Source organism: Haemaphysalis longicornis, unplaced genomic scaffold (genome assembly GCF_048455015.1).
Source record: "Haemaphysalis longicornis isolate Haplotype H1 unplaced genomic scaffold, Haemaphysalis longicornis Haplotype H1 scaffold_10, whole genome shotgun sequence".
In the NCBI taxonomy this organism is placed as follows: Eukaryota; Metazoa; Arthropoda; class Arachnida; order Ixodida; family Ixodidae; genus Haemaphysalis; species Haemaphysalis longicornis.
Window position 1 is genome coordinate 114,572,995 of NW_027526204.1, and position 26,845 is coordinate 114,599,839.

At 48.5% G+C, this 26,845-nt stretch overlaps 1 protein-coding gene across 1 annotated transcript in view; it reads left to right on the forward strand.

The window, feature by feature from the left end:
- The window catches only part of LOC144159149 (calcium-activated chloride channel regulator 4-like), a 56,444-nt gene that overhangs the window by 19,952 nt on the left and 9,647 nt on the right, over positions 1-26,845 (forward strand). The window contains exons 6-12 of the mRNA XM_077690455.1: positions 1,758-1,888; positions 5,246-5,360; positions 8,029-8,256; positions 11,075-11,374; positions 13,548-13,775; positions 15,304-15,577; positions 16,215-16,391. Of these exons, the coding sequence (XP_077546581.1) occupies positions 1,758-1,888; positions 5,246-5,360; positions 8,029-8,256; positions 11,075-11,374; positions 13,548-13,775; positions 15,304-15,577; positions 16,215-16,391 (1,453 nt within the window). The remainder of the gene's footprint in view (positions 1-1,757; positions 1,889-5,245; positions 5,361-8,028; positions 8,257-11,074; positions 11,375-13,547; positions 13,776-15,303; positions 15,578-16,214; positions 16,392-26,845) is intronic.

Sequence of the window (26,845 nt, forward strand, 5' to 3'; positions counted from 1 at the left end):
GCGTCGAAAAGGTACCACCCCCTGCATTCACTTTCACGCAACACGATTTGTGAAGTCGCCAATCTGTAATGCTGAAGCGCAGATCGGTGCAGTTTGCCTGAGCAGTTTTCTGAAACAAACACTTCGAATTAAACGAACTAACTTTCTGAGACGTGGCCTAAGTGTTTGTTTCAGAGAAACGCTTTGGCAAGCTGCACCAATCGGGTGCATCAATATCCAAGACTCGTGACCTCACAAATAGTGCAGCCGCAAAGTGACTGCAAGGGGGCGATACCTGTTCCGACACTTTCGGCATTTTCTGAGGTAACAAGCAACTGCTGTTGCTGTGAGTGGTATATTTGCAACCAAAGCGCTGTTTTATACCTATGGGGACAAACTTGCTTCTACACTTACCTCTACCTTCAAAGGTACGTTTGAGTGGATTGGTTGAAGTATTACCTATGTGCGGCTGCATTGGGGAGGATAAACCATACAGTTCATTATTTGACTATTCGCTATAAACCTGGACCAGTACTTCCTCCTTATTGGGTGACAGAAGACAAAAATAGTTTGCCGCGGTTGAACACCTTAGAAGTTCAGAAACGGCCCGTTCCTCCTAGCGTCAATCTGACCTTCACGTCTAATCGATCATTCGTTACCAGTGGAGGGCTGCAGAGAGGGAAATATTGGGAAAGAGTAAGGGTGACTCCTGCCATCTCAAAACGATACAAGCAGGTGCTGCCTGAAGCCAAGTTCACTGCTCGTTCACGCCTACAGCGCCTTCGGGCTGAGCAGTGTCTGTGTTGTCCTTCCGCGCAATTGTGTGCGCTTTTAATGCGCACTGTAGGCGCGAAAACAAAGCTATGGCTTGACGAACTTGCTTCAAACGCGTTCGCCCACGGCAGAGTTTTTCTCCCTAATGACCTTGCACTTATGAAGTGGCCGTGTATGCATACGTCCTCGTCACTATCCGCCCCTGCTTCGTGGCACAAGACATTGTGGCGGTGAGCTGAAAGGGGCCCTGCAACACTTCCGAGTACCGCTTTCCCCTTTTTATTTCACGTTTGGAAGCATTGTCAAAGGTACGGATATAAACAGCACTCAGTGGGCTGCGAGATTTGTCCGTCGGAGCAGATGGGCTATACATTTGCTTTGTGGCTTTTTTGTCAAGTGGCTATCGAGTGCGTTTGTTGCTGCGGCTGCAAGAATGTCGGCCACTAGCCGGTACGTCGCGGCAATGACGTAATTTGAGCGCTAGAAAAACGCCAAGAGTAGGAAAAGAGAGGGAAATCTTTTGAGCAAGTGTCTAAGTTATCTGATTGCATAGAGCAGCAATCTTTAGGAAATACGAAAATTTCGCTGAATAGACAAACAGAGGAAGGCAGACAATGAGCAACTCACAACTATTGTCTGCGAGAGTCACAACTATTGTCTCGCAACAGTATGCGCATTGTCTATCTTTCTTCCTCTGTTTGTCTATTCAGCGCAATTTTCGTAATTAATAATGCACCAATTAGCCCAACAGCACATTTTGCTGCAGCAATCTTTAGCTGAGGTACCTTGTGAACGCCTATTCTAAATATTGGATGTTTTTGTTGATTACGCTCTGAAAGCATTTAAGATTTAAATAAAATTAAAAAAAAGTGTTGCAGGGTCCCTCTAAACTTCGGCGTAGTGTGGGCTGGACAGCCATTTTCCAGAGAAAATCCAGAAGGTGTTTCTCTCACAAACACGAGCTTCACATAGATTTGGTAACTTTGAAATTTCTCCCGCCACAGGTGAGCCAGTTCTGCAACGACACAGAGGCAGGAAGCCGGCAGCATAATCCTCGGGCCCCTAATAAGCAGAACGCCATCTGCAACAGCCGGCCGACCTGGGAGGTGATCAGCAGCAACAACGACTTTAAGAAGTGAGCACTTGCTGAAAAATATTTAATATGTGTGGCCTGATATTTAAAACGTCATTCTTGACCGAGTACCCTTCAGGCGTCACCGTTTAACGCCCTGAATACGTGCAAAAACGCACAATCGGCGATGTTAACGCATCGCGAAGCGTTAGCGAGTGTCCCCGTGTTTTAGTACAGTGACTACATGAAACGATGATTACGAAGACGACGATGACAGGAGACGCCAACAGCCCCAGCCCCTGAGGGGCTTCGCGCCTAAAAAATGCCGAGGCAACGATGTAGCTGTAGAATCCCAATCATATAGGGCTACTTCCGGATGTTGAAGGCGCGAGGTTCTGTGCCGCAAGCTTTGAAGTCTCTGCAGAAGGACGCGTGCTGAATTTTTATGCCGTTTGCTGTGAACTTTCCTGAAGTAAACCTGTTATTCCGTTATCAGATTGTGGATGGTTAAGAGGAAGGTAAAGATGATGCGCCAAGATATGATGCTTTCGCATCTTAAAGGTGCGTTCATTCACAAGATAGCAGCTGCAAATAAACAGGATATTTGAGCCCACTTCAGATTATCTCTACCTTGACACCGCAGCAAGGAGAGAGCCAAACTATGTCTTCAGTTTGCGCCGGCGGCTCTCCAGAAAGACGCGTCTATAGTCTAAAGCTTTTGGACTTGTCTTCAAAACATATTTTTCCGGATTTTATTATAAAGAAAGCTCGGTTATTCTTGCGATGCGTCAACTGCTGGAAAATATCTCAGAAAAGTTAGGGATTAATAAGTAGCATGAAATTGTGGTACGCTTATTAATAACAACTACTACTCAAATCTTTTCCCCAAAATTGAGCACTGATAGTGCTGCACATAATATATTTATTGAATTAAATTTTTGTGGAGTTATAGCTTGCAGGGCCCGTTTTTTAAATGAATGTGTACGTTAATTTTTAAGCTTTAGTGCCCATTATAGCCCTTTCTCGGTCAGTTCCTAATTAGTGGTAAAATGTAGGATGTTTCGCTTTTATGCGTGGAACGCGATAGCGTTATCGGTCCCCGTTCGCACAGCATTATCATTGGTTTGTCATGCTTTTGAGTCACACAATGGTGTAATTATCATGACACAACATTCTTTTATTTTTACGGCGCTCGCGAGTGCTGAGAATTTTCCGATTCTGAGCGCACGCGATCTATTGGGCCAGTGTTTGATGTTCCTGGGCGTTTCGGTGAAGACCGCAAGGTGGCGCTACGGAATTTCTCGCTCGCGATCAAAGCTGCCGGCGACACCAGCTTTTCTGCGATACGGGCTCTTAAAACGCATTTCAAAGGAACCCTCATACAGTTTTTTTCAACTCTTTTTTTCTATGCTGAAATGCTTTCAGGACATAGTCAACAAGGGCGTCCAACAGGTAGTCACCGAATGGCCATAAGATATCTTATGGCCACTGCTCAGTGGCCATAAGATAACTTAGAAAGTCGTCCAAAAGATTTTAAGGGCACAGCGGTCTCGCCTTGTCGTAGTAGCTCGCTGTAACGGCCGATGTCAAACGACTGCCGGAATTAGGCGGTGCCGCGATATAACGGACCTAAGTAGAGCCCGGAGTTCTGTCGTAGGGCGTCCCGCCGAGGCTTCCAAAACCAAGAGATTGAAACAGTCATAACAGTTCGAAACTCGTGAAACGCTGGCGCTTGTCATACATCTCCCAGTTGTTTAGCGCAAAGAAAAAAGAACTGCAGGTACATTTGACGCAAAATATATGTAATTAACCGGCAGCACCGCATTCATTTAGTTTTAGTTCGGAAGGTTCGTTGGGTTGGTTTTTGCGATAGTAAGCCAGAAAAAGTAACAGTGAATCGCCAGCGCTTGCGGGAGGATTTTAAGCAAGCACAAAAAGAACAGAACTCCCAGTGGCGCTGTTTCAGGCAGGGGGCGCGCGAGCACTGGAGGCGGGAAATTTGAATTGCTTTGGGCGGTAGCACTGAGCGGATAACGGCGCTACAGCCCATTATGGCGAATCACTGCTGTGCACTTCCAACAGCCTTCACGTTGGGTGGAACGGATTTAATTTGTTCTTTTTTCTCGGGGTGGCACTGTTTGCGAGCTTCAGTGATGGAACTCAAGCGATATCGCGGGTAGTAGACGACCTCATTTCAGTTGAAGGAGCGAGGGCATCCGTTAGAAGAGAAAGATCGGCTGGGACGACCGAATCACGCAGAACCCCTCTTTGTTGTCGATAGCAGACAGGGAGGAAAAAAATGCAAGTTATCGGCAGTGCTGCAGTGTCGCTTTAAGTACCCTTCAGGAAAAGCGTGCACAAGGATTGCACTTGTAACCATCTTGTTCCCCTAGAATGACCCGGCTGTGCAATTCACTTAGGAATCCCGTATTTGCACGATTCTAACGCACACCATTATTTTGATGAAAACAGGCGTTCAAAAATACGTGCACATTACTATCGGTCTCTAAAATTGAGAAACTTTAAAACCGAAACCACCAAAGTGGACCTGTAACAAGAAGGATGAAGGGATAATGAGTGCTTTGTTTCAACACAAAGTAACAATGTTGGCAGAAACTGGAAGGGAGTCGGTCCGCGTCCCGTGCTTAAGACCTTCCGAATTCTCGCATTCGTGATTGCCAAAAACAAAGCACCACATTTTTAAGCTCAAATCTTCACGAAAGGGGTTCAGCTGCACCCAGCGTGTGATGATTTGTGCTCAATTATGTTTTGTGCAATTCCGAGGGGTCTGTTGTTAAGGGCCTTATTTCGTGTGTGCGGTAGAATCGGTGCCAAGTTATTTCTGCGGTTTCCGGTTGTTGAATTTTACTGCGCGTTTCAATCGGCGGCAAGTTAGAATCATGCAGATATATGACTCGCTGACAATATTTGAAAAAAAAAGTGAAAGGGAACGCCATGGTTGCATTATGGCCCAAGGTATATTATTGGTCGTTGCCCGATGGATAACTCTTTGGTTTAAACACTAGAGGTCTGCAAATTTGTCGCAGATATTTTTGTTTGGATCGATGCAATGCATTATTACGAGAAAAGCGTCGCAGCTAGATAGTTACTTGCTTTTAAAGCGACACTGAAATGAATTTTTTTGAAGGCTTATTTGTTGCTGTATTGCGTAGACGAACTTGTTTCTGCGAGAATGTACACAATTTCTACAAAAGGCAAATACATGATCTGATTTTCCAATCGGAGTCACCTGCCTTTCGTCTGCCGCATTTGAATGTGGTATACTTGACGAATGCTTCAGGAAGCCTAGTTCGTTTCCAGTGTGCCATTTTTTTCTAGCTTTTTCTTAAGCTCTCATGTATACTGCTGTTTCGTGACAGCTTTTAACCAGATTTTTTCAATGTATTTCTTTTTGCTAAGCCTTCGGAAGCCCGATCTCTCCAAACCCATTCAGGTCACTTTCAAGGAAACACAAGAAATCAAGGATGTACCAAAACGAGTGGTTATGCTTCTAGACGTCTCAAACAGCATGGAGGTGAGTCCTCTGCCAATGAATCAAATCAGCCAAGCTATAACATAATCAACGAGACTAATATCATCACTTTCTGTATTAATTTTAGCGCAGTTGAAATCACTGGTCGTAATGTTATGAAAAAAAACAAACTAACCGGATGCATTTCACGTGAACATTAGGAACTGAACGTATGCTTTTTTTTACCTCGTTGGTTAGTTACTTAGCTCTAACCGCCCATAAACTGAAAATTATAAACAAATAGGAAAATGAGCGCGTGAAAATGCTTTACTGAGTTGACGAGGACAGCATATAAGCTAGCGAGCTTGGCTTCCCTCTTGAAAATAGAAGCAGTACAGGTCAAAGCATCAAACCTTTGGTCGAAAAAATACAGTGATCGATGTGGAGGTAGAAAACTCCAATCCACTTTGAAGTAATGTCCTTAGGAAAGTCCACTATTTTCTCATCGCTCTCAGGATTCTTGGACACACTTGAAAACTTGCCATATGGAATGACGGCCAGCCAGGGCACCGCAGTCCAGCGGATGTCTCCTCTTGACTTGAATCAAGTTCCTTTCCACGGAATTAAAGCTCGAAAAATAGCCTTAAGTTTCCCCGAGCACTGTCGCCGAGAGTAAAAGGGAGCCTGACGTACCACAGAAATGTAGTTTGGCAAAGCTGTTCTGAATCAGATGCGCACTATTGTGGCTCCGTTGTGACGATAAAACTGCCAAGTTGTTTCTGCCAACATGTTCGATCATTAGCATTTCGCTGTATCCAGAAGGCGCCGGATTACATCCTTGTAGTATTACTTTCTAATAGGTTTTGTGGTGCGTAAGTAAAAAAAGAAAAGAACTCTCACCATGGCCTTGACATTGCTGCATACCTAGGGGCATTTTTGGTCACTGGAAGGATGGATGTTTCTGCTCTGAGGAATACATTTTGGTTGTGGGGTCGCAACCTTAAACTCCCAACATATCACCTGTCATAACGTTGGAGAGAAAGTTGGGAGCAACTGCTTACATTGCACAGCTGGCGTTATGGTACTAGCCGATGTCATTAGTTCTGTTGTTTTCTTCTCAACTTTGCCGCTACGAATTTTGTGGACACCCTTCTCACGGCCTTATCCTCGGTCAGAATTGTAATTACCCATTCAATACTTACCGCTATCTCGTTCGAAATTTATAGGACTGTGAAACGACGGCCCGTCGTTACCAAATTACGCTTTTCCCCCATGACATCCTCATTTCGGCTTGTCTGCCTGAACGCAGTTCGCCGGCCACTAACGTGCTCGAAGTGCACGTTAGTGGCCATCTTTGAAGTGCACGATTTCACCGCTCCTTTAATTGTCAGTTGCTAATGGCGTCGTCCCAAAAATCAGTCGAATCATGTGAATGGTTTCTGACTTGTCTTTCGCCAAGATATTGTGGCGATATCACTGGTCATGTTCTTTCGTAATTTTATAACTTACTGGAAGCGCACGAGAAATCACAACACGTCCTCACTGATACGCTGACTGCCAGTGACTGAGTCCTTCTTGCACCCGGAAAAACTTTCACGCATGCGCATGAACGTCCTCTTCACATTTTCACGCAACCTCCGCACGCATTTCATGAGTTTGCGCGGGGAAGCAGAAGGCGCAATTGTTTTAGAACACAGAGCGGGCGGGCGAAAAAAAAAAAAAAAAAAACACTAGAGCTTTATTGCTTTTTTTTTCCAAAGCAGCCGGGATTTTAAAGAACACTTCTTAAGCCGGTGTTTTTGCTCTTCTAAGCCATCTTAGACTTCAGCCACCATCTAATTAGGTTGGCGCACTTGAAAAACGCAAAATTTTATGCCCACATGAATATTACGGACCAGTGATTGGAACGTGATGGATAAAAATATTGTTTTGCGGCCGAAATAGAGTTCCAGTTATAGACTTGTACGAAGAAACTTCAGTCCACTACAATTTTTTAGTTGTATCCGCACTCTGATTTGTTAGCTTTTACCTTATCATTTTCCCTTTTTTTCCCCTCACTATGTTCGTGTACCTCAATCTGAAGTAGCAAGCACTGCCGTTAGTGGTGCTTACCTGTAGGGCTAATTTCTTCAGTATTCATTAAACCCGATGATGATGATGATTGCTATTGGTTTCCCCTTTGAAGCCGGGTGATGACATGTCATCTTACCAAAAAGGACTAATACAACCATGTTTTACAATGTTGGTTTAATGCTAGCGCTGCTTAGGGCAGGCACTAAAGCTTATTGGGACCGAAATACTTTTTTTTTCCTGTTACAGGTGGTAACTGTCCTAGGCAATATTCCCCTCTCTGTTTTCGTCCACCAGCATTCTAATCTTCTTTTCGTCCCCTCGACAGCTTTGAAGTTAACTTCCTCTCTGATACCCTTAAATCCTAGGGCTTCTGGAAGCCCAATATTCCCTTCATGTAGATTTGGATGGATACCCTCATATTCTAACACTATGTGCCGCATAGTTTCTGTTTCTTTTCCGCAGACCACGCATACCCCATCATTTTGTGAATACTTCCCCACAAAATGATGGAAAATACTCCCTCCCTCCCTCCCTCCCTCCCTCTGTCTCTCTCTGTCTGTGATACACTTGTTCCACGCCCGAGGATACGGCAATGCAAACTTCCGCCGCGTCGACATATGCTTATGCTAAACAGAAAGTTTTTTTTTTGCTGTTTCAGACGAACAACCGCATGAAGTTGGTGAAAGAGGCCCTCTTGCGGTACGTAATTCATGCTGCCGAAGGCTCGCAGCAGCTTGCTGTCGTGACGTTCGCTGGCGTGACCAGTGTGGCGCAACCGCTCACCCTACTGGGAAACGCGACGCGAGCGGGTTTTCTCAAGGCCATACAAAAGCTCCGGCCCCTCGACAGCACCTGCATCGGTTGTGGCCTCAAAGAGGCTCTCAAGGTATCCCTTTTCTCACAAAATGGGGCGTACGATTCGCTCCAAAGAAAATAATTTGTCTGCACACACCGTAAACGCCTTAGGGGTCGACCAAAGTCTGGATGGAAGCATGAACTAAGAAAATTTGATGGGGAAAGTTGCATTCAGCTAGCACTCGATAGACGCGGCTGAAGATCTCTGGGAGAGGTCTTCGTCCAGTAGTGGGCACAACGAGATGATGATGATGATGATGATGATGATGATGATGACACAGGCATTTACGTCCCCAAGTGCCCGCGCCTCAACTTTTCCGGTCGCGTGCTGTTGTGGCTTAGTCAAAAAGGTATAACAGGCACCCTTCATAGCTATACACAAGATTGGTACGAATCACTCTCATGGCGATGCAAAGTATACACGTTCTTGAGGGGAAACATTGCAACACACTCATCGCGTTCCGTGTTTTGCCGAGGTGTTCCCGCATGAGGAATGAACGACACATTTTTCCGCTTCTCCGGCAGGGCACCTTAATATTATGTTTAATTTCGGGGCGCTGCGTATTCATTATGCAGTAGTCACTCCGTTAATTGTAGAGAGCAGAGCGCACTAGAATCAATCAATCAATCAATCAATCAATCAATCAATCAATCAATCAATCAATCAATCAATCAATCAATCAATCAATCAATCAATCAATCAATCAATCAATCAATCAATCAATCAATCAATCAATCAATCAATCAATCAATCAATCAATCAATAGATAAATAAAACGTAAGACAAAGCAATTCTTAAGCGGGAACTAAGGTGTACATAAAATGTACTCATTCTTAATTATTTGTAAAGTATTGGCAGCTTGAAGGCCAAGCAGGGAAAACCGAATTTCGTGATTTCTTGAGGTTATACACTGTTTCTGAATTTGGTTTGTTGAATTTTTTTTTTTTCAATATTGCCTACGTCCCAATTTCGCCGCAGCTTTGGCGCAGTAACCAATGTCGTGGCTTATTTTGGCTCCTTTCAGAGCTTGCTGTTCACTGCCTACGGCACCTCCGCACAAGCCCAAACCCGAGATTATAATACGAATAATGTTTACCTGCTAATCCTCTGCTTCAAAGGCGTGGCCGCCTGGCTGGCCCTGTGGCTGCCTATCAGAATCGTGCTTGGCCACCCTAGCAGCGACCTTCATAGTTTCTCCTATAAAAGTTAACAATTGTGACAGTTCTCGGAAGCAATCCTCCAACGCAATTACATCAAATTCAGAGAAAATCCGAGTACTGCCATATAATCTCTATTGCATGTAATTACAATATATTACAAGACATTTCATGTAATACCAAGGAGGTAAAACTAAATTCACAGTGATCAGCGATTTTCCCCGGAAAACACCGCTTCTTATTTACAGGTACAGGTAATGAATTCCACCTGCATTTTTTTCCCTCGTTTTAAATCGGCAACTCATGGACGCAGCATGTCAGATATTGTTTTTCGGCGATCATCGTAGTGGAATAGCCGCAAGATAAGACCTGTCGCGGTACGTTGTGTCGCAATACGTTAAAGGGGCACTGACACAAAATTTTGAAGGCGAGATAACTTCGGAGATAGATTGGTGGGAACACATATACATCATCTGCAAAATATCAGCGGCGAATACAGCCTAGAACATATTTAAAATCAATTTTAAAATGTGCGAAACGCAACCGAGCAGCCAGCAGAGGACCACGCGCAATCGACATCCCGAGGATATCGTTTAAATAAACAACATGCAACACGTCACGAGTTTGTGTTTGCCGCTTCCGCACTGCCGGCGTTTTTCGCCTGCTCGCCCGGCTCGCCGCTCCAATCGGAGGGCCGGAGGGCGGAGCTTCTGCTCTCTAGAACGAACGACCCGATCGTTGGCGGCAGAGGCGCCGTGATTTCGTCAGCTCATGGGGCAGCTGGCCGCTACCAAAGTTTTACAGCGATTCCAGGCACTCTGTTTCTATTACTGTTTATTACCATTGGCTGCGAAAACGCGCCGGAGGCACGAAAAGCCCACTGAGCTAGCCGCACGGTCGCTGTGCAGGCGGCGGCCACGGCCGCGAAGTGGCCCAGGCCGGCGCAGGTAGCTCGAGCGATAGCTTGTTACCGCTGCACGAAATTGTCCCCAAGTCCTGACCATGGTGGCTTACATGAGAAAGGAGTTAGTGATGCGATGGCGGGTTGCATTAAAAATTGTCATCTGCACCGCTTACGAGAGCGGCACTGGAATATCCGCCGCAGTGCTAAGCCGAACACATCTGTAGGCGGACTTGTAGGCAGACCGGCCGGCTGCTCCCAGCGCGCGTCTTGCCACCCACCGTCTCGAGCGTCGCGCGTCGTTTTTTAGCCGCGGTAGCATTTGCACTCGCAGCGCCTGGGTCACATCCACGGTCGCTTTTTAATAAAGCGCCTCACGAGATCAGTACGTGGGGGCATTCGCAGAAACTGCCGTCTATGCGGATTCGACAGTGCTACGGCGGCTCTGCTCTGTGATAACCCTCCGACGGTCACGTGGTCAGCTTTGTTCACACAAAATCCACAAAATCCATCGTTTCGCGGCACTCGCTGAAACCGAAACTGCGACTGGCCGCATTTAAAATGCCTCTAATTAAACAACCGTCGCACGCTGAAGCAAATTAGGTTTCTAGAGGTTATAAGTAGGTCACTAGTTACTTATCCCAACAAAAAAAAACAAGATGCAAAATTTTTGTGTCAGTGCCCCTTTAATGATCCGTGAATTTTCTTACTTGATCTTTGGTGTCTGCTTCAAAAGGCGGCGGTAAGCCTCAAAAACCAACCACGGTGTCGCTGTATCCAACTTGTACAGGCATTGGGAAAAAAAGTTAATGACCGGGAGGGTGGAATCATCACTCTCGTGAGCGACGGAGAGGAGAACGCGAGACCTGCGGTAGCGGAGGTGCTGCACGACGTCCTGAGGGCCAAGGTCATCGTCAACACGGTGGCCCTTGGAGGAGAGGCTGACCCCAAACTGGAGACACTGGCAGCCGTGACCAAGGGAAAGGCGTACTTCTTCCAGGACGGGCAAGGAAGTATGCTCCTGGACCTGGAGGATGCTTTCAGAGAGGCCGCTGCCAGAGCTGAGGACGCTGCCCGCCTGCCGGTTACGGTACGTCCAAGTTGCTGCCTGTGACCTTGCTGCACAAGTGTTTGTAATAATTGTAAATTGGGCTAGTTGGATTCTGTTCATTATTGAAACGACAGCGGATAAACTGGACAGGACGAGAACAATAAAAAAGGCACAACCAGCGCTTGTTGTGCCTTTTTAGTGCGCAACGCTTTGGCGCCCGGTGCCTTGGTTCCGCGGCGGCGGCGGTGTAGACGTCCGTCGATGTCCTCGTAACCGAGTGAGCGAATGAACACTCTTAATAAAAATGTCATAAAAAGGTAGTAACGGCCGTATTTACTAACTGCTTAAGAACCTTACTACTCCGCGGTCTGCCACTAGCAACTGCAGGGTTAAGAAATTAACTGGGTGTAGGAAGTAGTATACAAGAGATTTTGGTCGTGCTTATGACTCGGTTACGCGTGGCCAGTTAGTAAACGCATGTAGCTAAGGCGGTTGCTATGGCTAGGACTTTACTAGTGAAGGTTGCGGTGCTTACTGCCTGCTTCACCCTGAGTAGTACTGCATTTACTACCTCCAGTTACCAAGCACCTAGTGTACACTGGGACAAGTAACTTGTTAGTGTTCCATTAGTGAAAGTCCCAACCTTTTTTTTTAAAGTGAGGCAGTGAAGGCAGAAAAAAAGGGAGAGGAGTGGCTGGCGAAAATGTAAGGGCGAGGGCGGCACGTGCGGCTATGGCGTCATCTCTCTCTACCTCCACCTCACACTTTCGCCATGCGTCGCCGCCCAGCAGCAACGCCACCTACAAGGAGCGCCCTCCCCTCACACTTTCCGTGGCGCTGCTCCGTTCGCCACTCATCCGAACCACGTGACATGTGCGCGGCAGGTTCAAACACAATTTGCAGCAACATGCTCGCTGCTTCTCCGTGCGTGGCTCATCCGAACCACGCGACATTCGCGCGGGAGGTTCAAACAAGATTCGCACCAACATACTCGCCGGTGGAGGCCAGCGCGCTGCGAGATTAACGGCAGAGTAGCGCGCGCCGCCGTGTGTTCGCTAATCACGCGACCACTTCCCGAGACGCAGCAGATATGCGCCGTGGTCGAGAAGACTGCAGTTCTCGCTGCACAGAAGTTTCTCCTTAGCAAGTATAGTAATCCTCAGTGCATTTTAACAGCGGAGCTGTTTAACAAATCGTAATTTTTCGTGTCCGCAGTTAAAAATACCAAGAAATTGCCGAGCGCGCGCAGGTGAGCGCGGGCCTCGCTGACGAGCTCTGTGTGCGTGCCTCGCGACGACCGTCCAGCGTCCACTGCGCACATTAGTCAATCCATGCACACCCACTTAAGGAGGTTGGCCAATGTTGAAAAAAAAGCTCCAGCGTTCGCCGTAAATGTGTCAACACTTGCTCAGTACGAGAAAGACTCCAGAATTTGCCGTAATCGTGGCAACACGTGCTGGGAACAAGAAAGACACGTCATAGCGTACGCCTCTCCAAGGTAATGTCCAATGGTTATCGCTAGATAGATAGATAGATAGATAGATAGATAGATAGATAGTTAGATAGATAGATAGATAGATAGATAGATAGATAGATAGATAGATAGATAGATAGATAGAGAGAGAGAGAGAGAGAGAGAGAGAGAGAGAGAGAGAGAGAGAGAGAGAGAGAGAAACCTTATTCGACTTGCGGTCATTGAAAGTTGGTGGAAGGTCAGCCGTGACTTCGGTATCGCTGCGTACCGAAGGACCCCCTGAATCACCTGGCTACAGCTACCCAACGAGGCTCCACTGCTAGCTGCTGGATATTTCAGGCACATCTAAACCCTCACAGTAAGCGAATAAAGAAACGCATAGAATATCCTGCACCAGAGAAACTTGTGCTAGTCGCTGCGCTTTTGCCTTCAAAGCACGTAAGCGAGCTTAATTTCCCGAGGAATTTTGATCCCGTTTTATATTAAAAACTTTTATCTAAACATAGATAGGTGGTCCACATGTTAGCTGTGAAAAAATAGTAAAGAATTAAAGTAGCTGTGTTTATACCGAGGTCAGGTTTATTCTAAACGTCGCTGTATTCGAGGTGTTTCATGGTCGTTGTCACAGCCCGTAAAGCACGTTTGGGACAAGTCCATGGTATAAGACGTCATTTAGCTGAATGCAACCTCGTGAGTGATGGCTTAAATTTCTGCATTAATTGTGCTCTTTTTCAACAGCTCCTTGATACGGAGGCGTCATTTTCGGGCAACCACAAGCATGATTTCTTCATAGACGACAGCGTGGGAAAGAACACTGTTGTCTACATTCACACCAAACAGTCCGGCGAAACAAGTATTCTATACGCCTGGTTGGCCGACCCTACAGGGAGCCGCTGCACAACAGCGTGCCGTACTAGCACTACTGGACCAGACATTGCTATAAAACTGACGTCGGAGTCGGCAATGGTATGATTAATAACACATTCCTTCGTTCTCATTTTAGTGCATGTCATTCTTTGAAAACGATTAAACTAAGTGGTATAATTGAAAAAAGAAAAACAGAGAACGTGAATACTTTTACCCATTCCCCAATTGTAGGTCAGGGTTTGTGAAATGTATAAAAGATTGTAGCGAATAAATTAATACAAGAAGGACAGCGGATGAGACGAAATTTGTCACCTCGTGTTTTTGCATTGGGGGTTAGGCCCGCTGCTGTTATCGGGTGTTATACATCATCAGGGGAAGCCGAAAGAAATAATTCCTTGCAGATATCAGGTCAGAGGATATGCATTCGGCGAAAACCCGCTACGACGTCTGTTTGTAGTTTAAACGAATGCCATATTCTGCAATAAATTCCATGGAACATAACGAAAACATTCTTACACTTAGAAAAATTCACGAGGTATTCCACTCGATGAAGGCAAATGACCAGCGATGCTTGAGTCCGGGCTGCACATTGCGTCCCCATTACGACGATAGAAGAGAAGTGAAATTAACAGTGGAGAACGGCAACATTGTCCGTCAATTTCGCTCGACCAGGCAATGTTCTTGTGTGGTAGCTAATTCAGAATAAAGCACGCCTAGCCAGTAAGGTGCCAGCGCGTATAGTGTTAAAAAATCCCTCTTGCTGGGAAAAGTTTAAAGTTGCGTCATTGCGAACAACGAAATAAAAATGTGGTTGATCCGCCTTCCATCAGAAGCTATAAAACGCGAAAGTGAAATGTGCCTTCACAGGAGCAGTTGAATGTTTATTGCGCATCAATAGGAACTTGCACATGGCCATTTATATTACGTCGGTATGGCACCGTTATAGGCGTCAACGTTAGACACTGGGTTGCACGCACCGGAGCATCGCGCAAATGTGACTGAAACCACAGGCACTCGCAAACCGTCCGTGCGATCGAAGCCAAGCGGTATGTCAGCGAATAATTTGGTTAATACACGGTCCGCTGCAGCGAAAAAAGCAGCGGGCCGTGCCACGAGCGGCTTTCGCAAGTCTGCGTCGATCTTACTCCGTGGTCGTTGCCTTACAGGCTTCTGCGCAGGTTACGCTACGCGCCCCGCGTACACGTAGGCGCTGACATCGAGGCGCGAACTGTCGGCGCTCATTAGCGCCATGATGCACTACTTCGCTTCGCCTCTCCTAGACGACAGCACCATCTGATGCAAAGGGTATAAGGCGCATTTGTCGTCCTGTTTGCGCGTCTGTTCATGGCACAGTAGGGGGCGTGTTTTGTACCTCCCGTTATACCGAAAGAGTTCGTGGTTAAATTCCGGCGCAGCCGCGTCAATCGAAGCTTTTCTCTCGATGTCATTTTTGTGACGGATATGACGTCAGTCAGATCTTGGTAGACCCGCAATAAAACACTTTCGTGTTAAAATTACTCCTGAAAACGGGAATCAGAATAAACGAAAGTATAGGGCACACGCTACGGTATATCTAAATTGTGAATGCCGTAACCATGTGTAATTCCATGTTCTTTCTTTTGTAAAGCCTGGGAAGTGGTCCCTTCACCTTTCTACAAAAGTTGACAACAAAGTGGATGTCTACATACAAGTCAAGTCCTACGTCAGAAATGAAACCGTCAAGCCAGTACAGGTCAACTGTAGGGTCGCCAACCTGATAGTCAACAAGCCAGAAGAGGCCATTGTGTACGCTGAAGTCACCAAAGGGAAGAAATTCATCCTCGACGCAGCCGTAGCAGCGCAGGTCATAGGAGCAAACAACACCCAGAGTGCATTGTTCGCGCTCAGGGACGATGGGAAAGGTGAATTTACTCGTTTCTACAGAAAATTAAATGAGGTAACAATATATTTTTGTTATTAAACGGAGGAACAAGAAAGGTGTAACAAGAGAAACTACCAGAAGTCTTCCCACATACAAGGCGTTGGTGCCATCAAATAAGTGATAACTTTCGACTCCGTGTGCGAAGCTAACATGCAGCAGCTTATTCTGCACTGCTGCCCTTTAAACCGCTTTGACAGAGCCATAGCGTTTTTTTTACATTCCGATATAGAAGCTGTGCATATGGAGATTTAGAGGGTGCCTACCTTTTTCCCTATCCCTGTCTTCTAACACCAGTGACTTCCGCTCCTCCTATTATAAATAAAACCATTTATCATTCGATCAATTGACCAACAGAAAAGCTAAGGAAACAGCATTCTCTTTTATCTCCCCAGCCCCAACGGCGGTCTTTAAGTTAGACTTAACGCAAATTTTATTTAAGAACTGACTGGAAATTTTCAAACACGGGGCATGAGGAATAAATCACAACTGCTGAACTCGCTGATGAAACGTTTGGTCGCTGCATGCCGATTTGAACGCTCTAACGTCGTTCAAATAACCCGCCTTGTCTATATATCTCGAACATGAGTGCAGCTTGATTCTCTGTTTCTTGCCAACAGATCCCGACAACCACGCTGGTGATGGCACATATAGCGGTTACGTCACCGAGTTCACCGGGAGAGGAAGATATGCTGTCACGGCTCTTGTTTCAAGTCATAACGCCACTCGGCTCGCGGACCGAAGGCTGGGATACGGGCAGTTTTTTAACGCAGCCTCACTCCACAGTTCCAAACCAGGTAAGTGTGGACGTTTACTTTAACTCTCGCGTGGCTACAATACAGACGCGTGATATTGGGAGAAATAAAACTGATGTCTGTGCGATAATCCTAGAATGCGTTTAATATCACGGGTCACTCATTACTGAGGTTTATGCAGGCATATTTCAAGTCGGTTTTGTATGTCTTTACTTACATTACTGTTACGTTTGTCATGCCACATTTACTTGCAGCTCTCCTTATTTTCTTACGCTGCATTAGGCGAGTCCCATTGCGACTTTTCTGGCCAGGTTGGCAGGTCAGTGCAAACAACATAGAACTGGGGTGATAAGGGCTCTTCGAATATCGAGACGCGTCTAAAGGAAAATTTGGTGTCCTTTCGGCACTTCAGGTTGCTTATTTACGCAGCCTATCACGCGTTTGTTACAAAGATACGAACAACGCCTGTAGAAAAGGAAAAAGACTGGAAGTGGGCAGAGGCACGGGGCTCGAGATCATCATTAGTTATTTCTCATTAGATCGAGGAGAATAAAGAAGCACGGGTGCTCTGTCTAGGCCTGTTGGTCCTTGACTCACTATAGCTCTTGCGACATCTTTGGTGCCGGTCCACCCGGAAAATCGCCCTTGAGAGCATAGGCGGGAAAGTTTCCAGTTTCCCAGAGGGGGGAAGGCTCTCCCCCAACCTCCCTCTCTCTCTTTCTCTCTCCCTCTCCCTCTCTCTCTCTCTCTCTCTCTCTCTCTATATATATATATATATATATATATATATATATATATATATATATATATATATAATATATATCAATATATCATCATCGGCCTATCTACGCCCACTGCAGGGCAAAGGCCTCTCCCATTATTCTCCAATTACCTCGGTCCTGAGCCAGCTGTGACCAATTTATCCCCGCAAACTTCTTAATCTCATCTGCCCATCTAACTTTCTGCCGCCCCCTGCAACGCTTGCCTTCTCTAGGGATCCACTCTGTTACCCTTAATGACCAGCGGTTATCTTTCCTTCGCATTACATGCCATGCCCACGTCCATTTCTTCTTCTTAATCTCTACTAATATGTCCTTAACACGTGTTTGTTCCCTGACCCACTCCGCCCTCCTCTTGTCCCTTAATGTTACACCTATCATTTTACGCTCCATTGCCCGCTCAGTCGTTCTCAATTTAAGTTGAACCCTCTTAGTTAGCCTCCAAGTTTCTGCCCCGTAGGTGAGTACCGGTTAGATGCAGCTGTCATACACTTTCTTCTTCAGTGACAATGGTAGGCTGCTATTCATTATCTGAGAATGCCTGCCATATGCACCCCACGTAGGTGACTTCCTTTGCGTAGGTGACGCAAGGAAGGAAGGTAGGAAGGAAGGAAGGAAGGAAGGAAGGAAGGAAGGAAGGAAGGAAGGAAGGAATACATTTTTCGTCCATCGGGATCAGCTGTTAAGGGGGGAGGAGGCCCGCAGGGCCACAGCGACCGCCAGGGCCCGGGAGGTGGTCAAGACTTGGCCTGACTTCCCCGGGTCCCGCAACATTAGCTTCCACAGGTGAGGGGAGGGAACGGGGAGGTACGGGTCGGCGGGGCATTCGCAGAGGGAATGGTAGTGAGTGTCGAGTGCCCCGCAGGCTGGACAGGTAGGGTCAGTAAAGAGGTGTGGATGACTGTGAATCAATTGTGTTGTGTGTGGGAAGGTGTGTGTTGGTAGGATGCGCTGTATGTGGCCGGCCACCAGAGAGAGGTGTGGGTGCGGGGGTGGGTATCGGCGGCGGCGGAGAAGACGGTAGTGTAGGGCAATATCCCTCTATTGCAGGAGGGAGGTTAGCTTGCCTGCAGAGGCATCGCGTGTAGGCGTAGCGAAACTGGCGACCCGGGGCATTAATTCGCGAGCACGTACGTGCACCACTTCATTAGTGCCTACTCCTGTGTACGCTGGTGTCCACAGCAGGGTCACGATGTCGTATGGAGGATTTTTGGAGAGCATTTGCAATGCCATGGGAGAGATGTTACCACGAATAAAATTGCGGATGGCCTGCTGACAGTCAGAGAGGACCAATTCGGGGGTGGGGCGCTGCGTGAACGCGAGGACAATGGCTGCCTCCTCCGCCGGGGTCGTATTGCTAGTTAGGATGGTAGCCACCGCGACGTTTGGTGATGTATGTTGGCCAACAACAGCTACGCAGTGTGCAGGTTTGGGGGGGGTAGGGGGTGACATCAGTGTATAGTGTGCATGGTGATGGTGGGTATAGTTTTGTGTGGGCGCTGGCTCGTGCTGTCGCCGGGCTGCATGGAAAGTTGGGTGCACGTGGCCAGGAGTTGGGCAGATTCGGATGCTGTTACGGATGTAAGGTGGAATGGGGAGGGGGGTGGGATTGGGATGGTGTGTGGTAGTGTGGTTATTGAGTTGAGAGTGTAGTGCCCTCTAGGGGAGGCGCGAGGCGTGTGAGTTGGGAGATGTGGTAGGCGTCTAGGTGCTCCCGTATGGTGTTGCGTATGCCGAGGTGGAGTAAGCGATGCGTTGGTGCGTATGGGGGGAGCAGGAGGCATGCATATACGCCTTCCGGAGGAGGGCATCAAGGGAATCGAGTTGGGTGGATGTAAGGTTAAGGTATGGTAGGTCGTACAAGATACGGTTGAGTAGAAAACTGTGTACGAGACGGAGGCGGTCCTGTTCCGTAATGGCATGGTGTTTGCTGGCGGTCCGTCAATCGAGATGCGTGGTTTGGGTAAGGTATTTCTGTACGTGCTGGAGGGTGAGTGCGGGTGATCGTTTGTGTGTTAGAGTGAGGCCTAAGGCAGAAAGTTGCTGTGTGTGGGGTATTAAGTCAGAGCGTATAAAAAGTTGGATGGGTGGGTTTGAGGGGGTTTGCTGCCAGGGGGCGTGGAAGTTAAGAGATGAGACTGGATTTTTGTGGAGAGCACTGGAGCGCCAAAGGTTCGATGTGGTCTAAGACTTGGTTGAGGCGGTGTTGGAGTGTTGTTTCAATGTGTTGGTCAAAGCCAGAGTGAACCCACAGGGCAATGCCATCTGCGTTCAGTGTGCTGCGTAGCGTGGGTAAGGTGAGGAGAGAGCGGGCAAGGGGGATTAGGGCGAGGTTAAAGAGCGTGGGCGAGAGGACCGCTCCTTGTGCCTTTCCGCGGTCTGGCATGTGTAAAAGATCAGACTGGACATTGCCAAAGCGAATGGTAGCAGTACAGCCTCATGGGTAGGCAGCTGGGCTGGTTCTCTTCCCGTCCGCCAGGCCCCAAGCTGCAGGTGCCTTGGGGAGTAGTTCGAATTCTCCGTGACCGACGCCCCCCGCGTTTGAATTAACGGGCTTTTCATAACATAGGGTTCTATGGACACTTGGCCGGACCAAATCGTACAGTTCGAATTGTTCGTAAATTCGTGAGAGAGAGTGAAATCAGAAGGAGCGGTCCTCTCGCCCACGCTCTTTAACCTCGCCCTAATCCCCCTTGCCCGCTCTCTCCTCACCTTACCCACGCTACGCAGCACACTGAACGCAGATGGCATTGCCCTGTGGGTTCCCTCTGGCTTTGACCAACGCATTGAAACAACACTCCAACACGGCCTCAACCAAGTCTTAGACCAGATCGAACCTTTGGCGCTCCAGTGCTCTCCACAAAAATCCAGTCTCATCTCTTAACTTCCACGCCCCCTGGCAGCAAACCTCCTCAAACCCACCCATCCAACGTTTTATACGCTCTGACTTAATACCCCACACACAGCAACTTTCTGCGTTAGGCCTCACTCTAACCCACAACCGATCACCCGCACTCACCCTCCAGCACGTACAGAAATACCTTACCCAAACCACGCATCTCGATTGACGGACCAACAGCAAACACCATGTCATTACGGAACAGGACCGCCTCCGTCTCGTACACAGTTTTCTATTCAACCGTATCTTGTACGACCTACCATACCTTAACCTTACATCCACCCAACTCGATTTCCTTGATGCCCTCCTCCGGAAGGCGTATATGCATGCCTCCTGCTCCCCCCATACGCACCAACGCATCGCTTACTCCACCTCGGCATACTCAACACCATACGGAAGCACCTAGACGCCTACCACATCTCCCAACTCACACGCCTCGCGCCTCCCCTAGAGGGCACTACACTCTCAACTCAATAACCGCACTACCACACACCATCCCAATCCCACCCCCCTCCCCATTCCACCTTACATCCGTAACAGCATCCGAATCTGCCCAACTCCTGGCCACATGCACCCAACTTTCCATGCAGCCCGGCGACAGCACGAGACAGCGCCCACGCAAAACTATACCCACCATCACCATGCACACTATACACTGATGTCACCCCCTACCCCCCCAAACCTGCACACTGCGTAGCTGTTGTTGGCCAACATACATCACCAAACGTCGCGGTGGCTACCATCCTAACTAGCAATATGACCCCGGCGGAGGAGGCAGCCATTGCCCTCGCGTTCACGCAGCGCCCCACCCCCGAATTCGTCCTCTCTGACTGTCAGCAGGCCATCCGCAATTTTATTCGTGGTAACATCTCTCCCATGGCATTGCAAATGCTCTCCAAAAATCCTCCATCCGACATCATGACCTTGCTGTGGACACCAGCCTACACAGGCGTAGGCGCTAATGAAGTGGTGCACGTACGTGCTCGCGAACTAATTCACCGGGTCACCAGTTTCACTACGCCTACACGCGATGGCCCTGCAGGCAAGCTAACCTCCCTCCTGCAATAGAGGGATATTGCCCTACACTACCGCCTTCTCCGCCGCCACCGATACCCACCCCCGCACCCACACCTCTCTCCGGTGGCAGGCCACATACTGCGCATCCTACCAACACACACCTTCCCACACACAACACAATTGATACACAGTCATCCACACCTCTTTACTGACCCTACCTTACCAGCCTGCGGGGCACTCGACACTCACTACCATTCCCTGTGCGAATTCCCCGCAGACCCGTACCTCCCCGTTCCCTCCCCTCACCTGTGGGAGCTAACGCTGCGGGACCCGGGGAAGTCAGGCCAAGTCCTGACCACCTCCCGGGCCCTGGCGGTCGCGGCGGCCCTGCGGGCCTCCTTCACCTCGAATACCTGATCCCGATGGACGGAAAATGTATTCCTTCCTTCCTTCCTTGCGTCGCCAACGCAAAGGAGAGGAAACAGAGTAGCTAAATATGGTAAAAACAACAATAAAAAACCCATAGCGGAGGTTTTGGAAGCACCTTCTTTGCGGCCTACATCAATGTGGACACGAGTTCAGGGTGTAGGGCGGGCTGACAGATGGCATCATTTCTGAGGCCGGAGGCGTAGAACCTGTAGCTGCCGGTGACCACGGGGGAAGGGGGGGGGGGGGGGAACGAAGCACCAGTGCGGGCATCGCTTGGAAACAATGAACGGCTGGAATGCTATCAGTCTCTTCTCCAGTCTTGGAGTAGGTGAAAAGCAGGCTTTGCGCTATATGCACTCGTTAGAGAAAGAAGTTTGAGGTTTCGTCTTCAAGCATAAAAGGCCGGCTGAAATCGCGGCCTTTTTCAAGCATTCAATTGATAACATGCTCTAGTGCCCCACAACTTCATTGTACAGATTTTGGACTTCATTTTCGTTAGTTCGAGCTTTCGTTAATTCTAACTGAGGTGGCGCGCCCTTGGAGTTGAAATTAACGAGGTATACTGTTATATATATCATTTTACTTGCATCCCATGGTGATGATAAGTTTATGATGTGATGATGATGAAATGTACCCATTATTGTCATCATCATCTGTGTATAACATAGTATGACGAGATTTTGGCGCACGTTAAAGGGACCCCGAAAAGCTTTGTGAAGGTGGCAATCAAATGCATTCAGGTGGTAGAACACATAACGGGGGATTTTTGAGCCAAGTGTGAGCCCCATACGTTGTACAGATACTTTGTAAACAATTTTTGAAGATCGCCTTTCTCAGCCGATGAGCGCGACGCCGCAGCGAGCCGACCGCGGCTGACGCAACGGCAACCGCGGGTGACGCAACGGCGATCGCTGCTGACGCAACGGCGAAGGCGCCCCCTGATTCGCCCAATCGCCGGCAAGGTCGGCCGCCGGCGGCGTCACTGCCATTGGCTTCCGGCTGCTCTTCCTCCTTCCTGCGCGATACCGAGGCAAAGGCGGCAAAGGCGGGTCCGCAGTGATTGACGCGAGCCTAGGCGCAGGAATGTAGCTAGCTGCTTTTGAAGGAGGCAGAGAGGGAGGAGGAGTCGATCGGTAAGTGGGGAGAGGTGCATTTAATTGCTTCTGGCGCAGCTAATACTGAATGTAGATCAATAATTCCAACGGCATTGCATCGCTATATTGGTGCTACGTGACAATACAGGCCTTTTGTAACTTTTACAGAAGGCTTTTCTGGGTCCCTTTAATGATTCCCACATGATCAACATTATTCCAGAGCCCTTCCCTACAGCGCACCTCAAGCCTAGGGCAGAATTCAGCGCATGGATGATAATCTGAATGGGATTCTGATTTTGTGTGAATCAGGCTTGGCCATATATTCAGTACTGAATGAATTATATAAATTAAGGACCTCCCCCTGCAGGCGACGATGTCTTCTTCCCTAAGAAATGTAAATTATTAAAAGAGCTTCTTTATTCATTAGTCGCCAGGATTGCGGATTGGAAAGATCATCACTGCTGAGAAACAGAACACTCATGTGCATATGACAAGCCGGTGATCGCTGACTTCTTTTCGATGTGGTGGGCCTCCACTTAAGTGGTATTTATATAGGGCGAATCTGATAACGTCCCCATTGTGCCACGTTTGCCTAGAAATTGAATCCCAAGAACATTTCTTTCTCTTTGCCGCCGATTTTCTAACCATCGGAAAAGGCTGTTGGATATTCCCCTGCTGCATCTTGGACTGCCTTTGACTGTACCGGTGCTTTTGTCGTCTGGGGGGGGGGGCTAGGCTGGGCCGGTGCCGTAGGGACGCGTGCAACGCCATCCAGTCTTTCATTTTGGAGACAGCTCGTCTGCAGTGTTAAAAATATTTCGATTAAGCATACTTTTACCTAGTTTTCCTACTCCTACTGTGTGCTCTGTTGTTTTTTCGTGTTCTTTCTCTGTCTCTTAAAATTTACCAAAATTTACAATAGAAACAACCCTTCTTGGCCAATTGTCCTAAGTGGGTATGCGCTATTTTTCGGGCCACCACCACCAGCACTTTCAGTAACCGACGCCTATGCTTTGGAGCATCACCCACATGGCTTCGCCGATCATCCGCCTTCGGAAGACTCGTGACGTCGTCAGGAGCAGCGTCATGCGAGCGCTCATCCAACTGAATGACCTGCTGCAGCAGCCCTCCCCCGACGCGGCGACCTTGAGCCCCCGCGTCGATTATATTGTGCAGCAAGGCGCCGAGCTGACTGCATCAATTGGGAGATTGCCACGGCAATGGAGGATGACGCGCTGGAGCAAGAGCTCGGGAAAGCGGCAGAGTACACCCGCAAGGTTTCGTACGCCATCTCTCGGGCACGGTTTCTGCTTAGAAATACCCAGCCGAACACTCTTGTACCCGGCGAAAGCGGTGGGGCAACTGCTCCAGCCCCTGGTCCAACGGGTACGTCACCACGCCTCGCGCCTGCGTCACGGCATCGGAGAGTCGCGCTTTCCAAGCTTCAGGTTCCAGCGTTCTCGCGGAATCTACATGAGTTGCAAGCTTTCAGGATCACTGTAGCGTGACCATTCATGACAACGTCAAACTGCCGAAGACAGAGAAGTTCAAGTATCTGTACAGGTACTTGGTGGGCGAGGCTGGGAAAGCCATGAGGGGAATCCGGCTTGCGGACGTGAACTACGACCTTGCTATGAGAACCCTTGTCCAACGATTTGGCGCGTCCAGAGTTGCTCATTAACGAGATACCGACCAACTACTGGCATCCAAACCGATACGTATCCCAACGGATAACGGCATGCTGCGCGTGTTGTACCACAATGTACATTTTAGCGGCAGCACCCTAGGAGCCCTCAGAGTTCCGCGAGAGCAATATGTCATTACCCTTAACTTTGTAACCCTGCGATGCCTGCCTGATGACATAATCTTGATGTACCGACAGAGGGCTAAGGAGATGGGCCAAGGGTCGACGACTACGCCAACTACGACTACGACGACTAGGGTCGACGACTATGACCACACTACGCCAAAATCAAAGCCTCAGGTGAAGATGCATCCACTGTTGCTGGAGAAGATGCACCCACTGTTTTGACGGCTTCGAGCGGACACTCCGGGGCAACGTCCGTATTACTGCAGACGGCCCGAGCATGAGCAGATGGTGCAGGGCGGTGTTTCATTGTACGAGTTCTTCGGTACACCGGAAGCCAACGGATGTTCATTCGTCAGGATGTGTCTAAAGCCCTCAAATGCACTGTGGTCGGCACAAAAGAGCTAGCGTTGGTCACATTCGGCAGGGAGAAGGCTCCCAAGATTTTACAGTGCCGATGAGTTAAGGTGACCCTACCTGGGCAAGATCGGGGAGACCCGGTCACTATGGAAGCCTTCTAGGTCCCTGATATTTGCTTCGGGACGAGTTCGCAACTTCACATTGCATTTGTAAATATCCTGAATGAAAAGCGGTACGACATTGCCGACGCCTTCCAAACTCATACATAGAAAGCACGAAAGATCATCATACTGGTCGGTTCCGACGCCTGCTGGAAGATCGCCCCGGGCAAAATAGACAGGATCAACAAAGAGCTGAGAGCTGTGGAAACGGTTCTTGGGGTGACGGTCCATTGAATGCTCGATTCTCAGGCGTGCAGGTTAGCTAGTGCAATGTGTCTGTCAGGGGGCACACGCAGCCATTTGGACTTCGCTGAAACTGCTGTTTGGCGGCGGCAGAACTGCTATTCTAGCTCATGGCATGGGACTGAAAACCCCAAGGCCCGTCCGAGCACTCGTAAGAAGGTAAGCTCCAAGCAAAGAGTTAAAGATGTCATGACGAACGAAGAGGCGCAGGTAATATGTAGTGCTAGCCAGCCGACATCCGATCGCGCAGCTGCCGAGAAGACAGCCAAGTCAAAGTTCGCATCGGGGCAACGACAATGCACGGAGAACATCACTGAAAAGGCAACAAGTGAACGTCAACGCAAGCGACATGAATCGGCATTCAGTTCATGCAAAAGTGAAGCGCCTGAGAAGCGTCAGACAGCTGCTGGCACTAAGGAGTCAACGAAAGAAATTAAGAGAAGCCGAGCCGATAAAAGGGCCGAGAAAATATTCACCTAAAGATGTGAGGCCGAACCAGACCGCAGAATACAAAGAAACGACGATCAAAGCCTACTCGGGATGTGTCAGTCCTGGGAGGCCAGCAGGAGGCAGGCGAAGAGAGAATGTATGTCCCAAGCGCGTTCAGCAACCCGAAAGAGTGCCCAAGTTGAGAACAGCAAGAAACTTTGTTTTGGTGGCACCAGCGAAGGCATTACCAGACACGTCAAACCGCCCATAAGCGGTTCCTCAAGATCTCCAAGACAAATCAAGAGCGCGCACAGACACTTGCGCCAGCGAGAAAGCCGAAACGTCAGCCTCCGCACAGTTACTGCGAAGCTCCTATGCTGGGATGTATACGGAAAGTTCTCGCACCGTTGAATCTATCGCCGAGCAAAGAAAGAAACTCGGTGGAGCGCAACCACATGAAATCGGAAGGCCTGGGGGAAGGCTTAAGGTCTTGCAGTTTATCTAGCGCAGCAGAGAAGTAACTTGTACACCGCACTGCCAGAAGGTAGGCGCAATATCGCAAGAGAATCCAGCCAGTCAACGCAATTACACGAATCCGAAAGAAAGTATCCGCAAACAGAGACTCGAACGGCCTAAAGTTTACCAATGAATTAAAAATAACCCTTATACGCCTTTGAAGTTGAGGGACGTAGGCAAGATCTGCCGATCTGCTCTGTCGACAAGCACAGGATCGAAAACGTCGAACATCCCAGATGATGATCGGGAACATCGCAGATCGTGCTCGACGAAAACGGCCCGCCGATGCAATGGGGACATTGACAAAAGTCAATGCTGCATGACAAGCGTCATATATAAATCGCCCTGTGTAAAAACTATATCTGTTTTGAATTCGCCGCCTGAGAATCTTGGGCCCGCGAAAGGACATTGATAAGGAAGAAGACGGGGAAGCAAGCAGGGGCATGGGTTGCTATGTCATCATTAGTTAGTTGTCAGTAGATCGAGAATAAAGACGCACAGGTGCTCTATCTAGAGCTATGGGTACTTGACTCGCCATAGCTTTCGCAACCATGCTCATTCTGCCCTTTTTCCGATTTGACGGCTCACACCCACACCTAATGCACATGTGAATAGACAGGCATAGGCACGCGCACACGTACACGCGCACGGACGCAAAACTCACGCTGCTTCGTGCCAGCCCTTCTTCCCTTGATCCCTTCCTCTTTACGTCCCTCCGCCCAACCTCGCCCTTAATTCTCTACATCCTCTGCCTTTCCTACC